This window comes from Euprymna scolopes, chromosome 42 (assembly GCF_053919585.1).
Source record: "Euprymna scolopes isolate OS-2025 chromosome 42, ASM5391958v1, whole genome shotgun sequence".
In the NCBI taxonomy this organism is placed as follows: domain Eukaryota; kingdom Metazoa; phylum Mollusca; class Cephalopoda; order Sepiida; family Sepiolidae; genus Euprymna; species Euprymna scolopes.
The window spans coordinates 45,435,974-45,443,473 of NC_136523.1; the positions used below are offsets into that span (position 1 = coordinate 45,435,974).

The 7,500-nt window shown below is 38.0% G+C and overlaps 1 protein-coding gene across 2 annotated transcripts in view; it reads left to right on the forward strand.

Moving 5' to 3' along the window:
• LOC145267073 (transmembrane protein 232-like) overlaps nt 1–7,500 on the forward strand; it is a 288,020-nt gene that overhangs the window by 255,697 nt on the left and 24,823 nt on the right. For both annotated transcript variants that reach the window (XM_080123035.1, XM_080123034.1), the window contains exons 11-12: nt 2,482–2,662; nt 6,278–6,578. In XM_080123035.1, coding sequence (XP_079979161.1) covers nt 2,482–2,662; nt 6,278–6,578 — 482 coding nt within the window. The remainder of the gene's footprint in view (nt 1–2,481; nt 2,663–6,277; nt 6,579–7,500) is intronic.

A 7,500-nucleotide genomic window follows, 5' to 3' on the forward strand; every position in this document is an offset into this window, starting at 1 on the left:
TGTGGCCTTGTGTAACATAACGCAGATATGCATATGCAAATACATGCAAAATGCCGTAAAATAAAAAAGACTAGAAAAAGGAGATCACGTTAGAGACATGGAGCATGGAACGAGATCACGTGGGGAATGTTCAAAATAATGTGGGTGACGTCATACACGTAACAATGAGGAAATAAATGTCGTTACAAAGAAAAATGAGTTGCAGTTCGTTCTCATTCTTGGTTTTCTTTTCAATGTAAACTGAGATTATGTGTTGGTTCCTGAAAAACTGAGATTATAACATGTTGATTCCTGAAAAACTAAGATTACAACGTGTTGGTTCCTGAAAAACTGAGATTACAATGTGTTGGTTCCTAAAAATCTGAGATTACAATGTGTTGATTCCTGAAAAACTGAGATTACAACATGTTTGTTCCTGAAAAACTGAGATTACAACGTGTTCGTTCCTGAAAAACTGAGATTACAACATGTTGGTTCCTGAAAAACTGAGATTACAACGTGTTGGTTCCTGAAAAACTGAGATTACAACATGTTGGTTCCTGAAAAACTGAGATTACAACGTGTTGGTTCATGAAAAACTGAGATTACAGCGTGTTGGTTCCTAAAAAACTGAGATTACGTGTTGGTTCCTGAAAAACTGAGATTACAACGTGTTCGTTCCTAAAAAAACTGAGATTACAACATGCTGGTTCCTGAAAAACTGAGATTACAATGTGTTGGTTCCTAAAAAACTGAGATTACAACATGTTGGTTCCAGAAAATCTAAGATTACTATGTGTTGGTTCCTGAAAAACTGAGATTGCAACGTGTTGGTTCCTGAAAAAATGAGATTACAGCATATTGGTTCCTAAAAGACTGAGATTACAACATGTTGGTTCTTAAAAAACTGAGATTACAACATGTTGGTTCCTGAAAAACTGAGATTACAATGTGTTGGTTCCTGAAAAACTGAGATTACAGCATGTTGGTTCCTGACAAACTGAGATTACAGCGTATTGGTTCCTAAAAAACTGAGATTACAACATGTTGCTTCCTGAAAAACTGAGATTACAACGTATTGGTTCCTGAAAAACTAAGATTACAACGTATTGGTTCCTGAAAAACTGAGATTACGTGTTGCTTTCATGACAACGTTACACCTGAAACGGTCATAAAGGAAAAACACAGACACGGATATAAGTTAGAAAGGTAAAATATATTGAAACAAAAAAAATATATAAAGGGCAAATAACCCCACTACCTTGTGGAGGCCTTGGGAAAAGGAAAAGGCTAAGGGAGTAAACCCCGACAAAAAATCCAGTCAGGAGTTCCGATAGGCGGATGGTGAAGCTCTGCAACATCTTTCCAGCAGCTAAAACAGAAACGCAAGCCAATACAGTCGGTGGACTGTATTGGCTTGCGTTTCCGTTTGAGTATGCCTGAAACGCTGAGAGGGGGACCCTGATAAATGGGCAAACCAAGGTTCTCTTATTACCTGTCCAGACCTGCACCTGGTTAGCCACAGTAGATGCTGTAGTAAACCAAACTAGATGCAGAATGCCATTGTCTCAAGAAACAGAAGTTTACCATTATCATAGCATATACCACGAAGATGACGTACTATAAAGTACACAGGTCGCACCAAAGGGGCCCGTGGCATAGTGGATAGAGGCATTGAATTTCTATGGTTCCAGGTGAGCATTGTCTGTAGATAGCGGTTTCAATCCTACCCAAAGAGGATTAGTTGGCCAAAACGTGGTGAGACGACAACAATTATGGAAGGCAGTAATTACTGAGAATACAGTTAAGAGACTGAGCATTCCTATCCTGTCGTGGTTAATCACCTGAAGAAGGCCAGAGGAATAGTTGGCCGAAACGTGGTGAAACAACAACAACTATGAAGATGAGGATAACAGTCCGTAAATAAATGAATAAATATATGTGTGGTGTTGTCCGCCTTACAGATAACAATGAATTCTTGTTTGACTCTTGAATTTATGCACACTTGCCAGTCGGACTAACGTGTAACCATTCCCCTTTATTATGCTGTCTTTCTTTTCAATGTATTTCCTTTCTTCTAAATACTTAGTCACTTTCACTTAGGATGTTGGCAACCTTCTCGTGGTCCCTCTCTCAAGTATCCAATGTTTTTCTAGAAAGAATTCTGGGCGGACCTGAAAAATCTTGACCTCCTCTCTATTTTTTTTATTTTTGTCTTTTTGTCAAATTTTTTTGACAGATTATTTTCAAATCAAAAAAAAAAAAAAATGAAAAAAAAGTAAATACATAAATATTTGTAGGGGATGTTCAGTTTTTAATGCAACGCTCTACTCAATCGATCATGCATTTTAGAACCACTCAATATTTTTAGGCCAAATTTTGCGAATGAAGCCTTTTTTTTTTTAAGTAATTTAGCCTTTTTTTTTTTTAAATTTCGCTTTTTAAAATAATCTTTAAGCATCATGCAATATATCTACGAATTTACATTTGATTCCTTTTTAGTGTTATAAATCCTACGGCGATGCCTGAAGAAGTACCAGATGACAAAGAGAGAAAAAAGCAGGGATCTGACGATGCAATTTCAAAGGGCGATATGCTGTCCGTTCCAGAGAGAAGCTCAATTAAAAATAAGTTGCCAAAAACTTCTCCAACACAAATGTCAGATGGTTCATCTGATACAACTGTAAGTCAAAACTTGATGGCCATTTTTTACTTTTCTTTATAAGCATGTGTGCGGTGGGGGGGGGGTACATTTGGATTAAAGCAGGCATGTCAAACTTAGACTCAATCCAAGGTCATGGAGATCAATTTGCGTTTTCGTAAGGGTCATATGCAATTGATTGGAATTGGTTAATAAATTATTGCAGAATATCTTTGGGTGCAACTTTATTATAGTGTGTCTTGAAAAAATGCATTTCAGAGAAAAAACTTATTACATACTCACTTGTCATGCCGAAATCAGTATAAATTCCCAAAATTACGAAAAATGGCCGAGTAGAAAAATAATTATAAGAAAAAACATAATTTTTCAAAGTGGCGATTTTTTCATTGTAAATTAACCTGTTAGATAATCGAAATCAAGGGGAGATAACTGCATTCTATCATTTAAGTTGCTTTGCCTAGAATCTGATGACACTATCTTTCAGGTCGGCCATCTTGTTTATTGTCTATATACTCATCTTTAACACATCTTCAACTGGACCATTTTTCGTAATTTTTGGAATTTGTACTACTCTCGACAAGACACTTAAATATGTAATAATGTTTTTCCCTGAAATGCCTTTGTTCGAACATAAACGATTTAGTCAGACAACACACTATAGTGAAGTTGCACTTATCTTTATTACTTAAAAACATGCAATGCCTGTAATCCTAACCATAACCTTAATCGTAACTTGTTTGGTTTATTAACGACACGAGCACATCTTTTATTTATTTATTTATTTATTTATTTATTAGAAATAAGCTGAATACCTCTCTTTCTTTCTTTTTCTTTTTTCAATTTTCTTATCTTTTTGTATTTGTTGGGGATAGAGCATCATCCTAGATGCCAGAGATTTGTCCCCTGTTTCATATACTCCAACCGAGAGATTGTTTTAGGATTCTAACCGTCCCTTTAAGTGCAATTGTTTGTGTTTTCTTGCACTTGGTTCACCGAGTATATTTGCCAGGCAGTTTTTGAAATCATTTTTCATGAGTTCGGTTGCTTCTATAATTACTGAAATTGTGGAGATCTTCCTGAGATTCCAGTTTCTTTTCATGCCATACATAAGACCTTGGTATTTCATCACCTTCTCCCTTTCAGCTCTGTTTAAGACAGAATTATTAAGGCCACTGACTTGCAACTTTCTCTCTTTTGTCCCATATCACTATGTCAAGTTTAACAGCTTCGTTTTTAAGTATTTAAATGTAGGAATTGCAGTCATTGTGGATGGTGCATGACTTATTTCCAACTGTTATTTCTGGTATACGTGCCCAAGACTTGCTGCTACACTGAACATTCAACCTTTTAGAGGTGGCCCAGTGATATTTATTTATTCCATTGTGTCACATCATATAGTAGCGGTGCCCCTAGCAGAACCTCACAATTGGATGTCAGGTGGCTCACACTCTCTACTTCTGTGTGGCAAAACCTGTGTCACATGTTGAGACTGTGCATACATGCACACACACGAGCGTGCGCAAGTGGTCGGCAGGGTAAAATAGCCGGCCAATGAGTGCAGATCTGTCAAAACTGACGTCGCTGGAGGTGAATAGATCAAGTAGATGACCTCACAGCTGCCGAGGTTAAACACCTACAAGAGAACAGGTCGATATAAACAGGTGAGAGCAGAGAGAAGAGAGTCAAAGAGCAACAGTGAGCCACGAGTATCGTTACTGTGCTGTGTTGCTGAAATACACCCACCTACGCCCCCCCCCCACTCCTGTCTACTGACTGAAGTATGCAATGCAGAATGAAAAATAAATGAGTGTTTTATATTTTTCTAACAAACAATTTTCTCGGCTGACGAGAAACTACTATTTGTTCAACTCGACTATATCACACCTGCATTTATTGTCATTTTTAAAAGCACTCATCTTATCAAAAGCATTGGTTTTTGCAGTCATCTTTGCATCTGTGTCAAATGCGGAACCACAAATCAAGGGAGTGAACGTGGCAACGTTGCTTCTGCGTCATTCTTTTCTCTGTTTTGCACCAAACTTTCTTCAACTTCGCTTGAAACTTGCTGTTCTTGATGTTAAGTGTAAAACTGGCAATTTGATTGGCCACCCTTTCTTCGCAACCTCTCTCTCACAGATATGATGTTGCTAGTCTCAATGTTTTCAATAAAAACTACTATGGCATGTGTACTTCAGAATTGTCTGATCTGTTCCCTGCTTCCTTTGTTTCAGCTCGTTTGACTCATTTGTCTAGTAGTCTCCATAAATTTGCTTCCTCTGTTCCAGCTTTGTATATTGTCTGATCTATTCCCTGCATCCTTTGTTCCAGCTCGTTTGACACATTCGTCTACAGGGGAAAATGATAAAATTATCACCCTAGAAAAGAGACTTCAGAAGAAGTGCTATGACTTTGTACCCTTCTCTCACTGGATCCTCTCCATCCCTGACCTGAACCCTCTGGACTACTTCGTTTGGTCATATGTTGAGAAAATGACCAACATGACCTCCCACAACAGCAAAGCCAGCCTGATTGCCGCCATCCGCTGAGTATTCACTGAGCTCCGGCCAGTGCTCGTGAAAAAGGTATACTCCCAGTTCTGGACTCGTATGCAGTGACTGAGGCAGTGATTGAGGCTGAAGGCGGCTACATTGAATAGATGTTAGCTCTACTACATAATCAATTTGCCTGGATTGATTTTTTTCAATAAGAGTTTTAAAATAAAACCGTAGTGTTGTTTTTTAGGGTGGCAATTTTATCGTTCTGCCTTGTATATCAGAAACATAAAAATAGTTAATTTTTCATTAAGATAAAGAAAACAAGTAGACTTTTATAGTGCTCCAGTTAAGTATAGGTAGCTTATTGCTTTCATTTCGAGGTCATATGTATTTGGATAATGGGTGTCAATTCACTGTTTTAATGCCTCATTGTAATGCAGCTTCCTATTCCAGTAGATTCTTTCTAAGAACTGCAGGCTTGTGGAACTCTCTTCCTGCTGAGTGTTTTCCTCCTTCAAGCTAGTTTGGAGCACACAGTGATCTTTTATATTGTAAACCTACATTCTACATAATTAGTGTGACCTTTAAAATTATAAATAAAAATGAGTTTTCTGAACTTATTGTTTTACATAATTCAACCTAATATTTCACAGGTATGATCTCTATTAGTTTTATAAATATACTAGCAGGACCCGTGTACCGGCGTTACCAGGTAGAAGCATATCACAAAGCCAGAACAGACTGTTGTTCCTTTTCTTCAAAATCGGTCGCTCCGAATTCAACTTTCTGCATTTATCTATTTTTCTACTTTTTTGTATATCATTTTTAATACTTGCTTGAGTAAAAATGTTAAATTAATACACACAGTTGTTCCGTTTCTTTAAATGCTGTCACTCCTAATTCAACTTCATTTTTTAACGTGAAGAGAATAGTTAGCTGAACAGAGAAAGAAAGAGAGTAGCTATTCAAGTCAATAGCTTTTTGTGTCAGTTCACTTCGCATCTCTATTTCCCTACAAACTTATGAATGTTACGTAAGACAAATTAGATGGGACAAAAAATCTGAAAAGATTATATCTACAGTGAAATTAATTTCAAAGGGGAGATAATTCACTAATTACCAACTTGCATCTATATTTCAGCCTCATAACCATAACACAATGATGGATTCGAGTTTTTATCACTGGCAATGGGACCTGGTGCTCACATACACCACTTTACTGGGAGACATTGTGCTCTGTGCGAAGACGTCGCTGATCCAGAAAAGAGCCCTGCTTGGAATGAACACAGACATTACGAGCAGGTCCGTTTTAATGGATCCACACCAATGTTGTCCATTTTTTCCCAACAAGAAAGCGATCGATGACGATTGTCTTGGTTGCTCTGTTGGTCTTCTTGATCTCACGTTTTTTCAGTCTTCATATGACATTATGGTGGATTCAGGTCAGTTGCTTTTCAACCATGCTTTCTCTATCTATCTATCTATCTGTCTATCTATCTGCCCATCCGTCTATCCATCCGTCTATCTATCTATCTATATTTATTTCTCTCATTCTCCCTCAACTACCCTCTCTCTCCTTCCCCCCTTTCTCTCTTTCTCTATCTCTCTCTCTCTATCTCTATTTCTTTCCTTCCCTTCCTTCCTGTAAACTGCCTTTTATCTCTCTCTCTCTCTCTCTCTCCATCTTTCCCTCCCCTACATCTCCCCCTCTCTCTCTCTTTCTATCTATCTGTCTAACTATCTCTAACTCTTCTTCCTTCTCTATATCTCTCTCTGTATGTCTCTCTCTCTTTATCTACCTATCTATCTATATCTATATCTATCCATCTAGCTAGCTAGCTATCTAACTATCTAGCTATCTCTCTCTTCTTCCATCTTGTATTTCTCTCTCTTTCTCTCTCTATCACCTTCCATCTCCCTCTCTCTCCTTCTCTCTCTCTTTCTTTTTCCCCCTCTTCCCCCCTCCCCCCTCTCTCTCTCTCTCTCTCTCTCTCTCCCCCCCCCCTCAACACTGCTGTGGATTTAGGTCAGTTGCTTTTCAACCCTCTGTGTATATGTGTGTGTGTTTCTCTCTTTTTCTCTTTACTAAGATGTCACCACTTATCAAGGCTCAAAGGCCACTCAAGGTGAACAGTGAGATAACACCGTCATGATTGGTAATGATGGTGACTGGCCATAATTGATTATCTCTATGGCAGTTCATCAAAAATTTGTTCAAGTTGGAATTTAAAAGGACTATGTTGTAGTCACCTGAGAAGCAGTCCTGCAGCACCATCTCACAGGAAGGCAGTTCTAGGAAAGAAACTTTGCTCGTGGAAGTTTTGTTTAGTTTTTAGGTGCAGAGAAAGAGAAACGGAAACTATT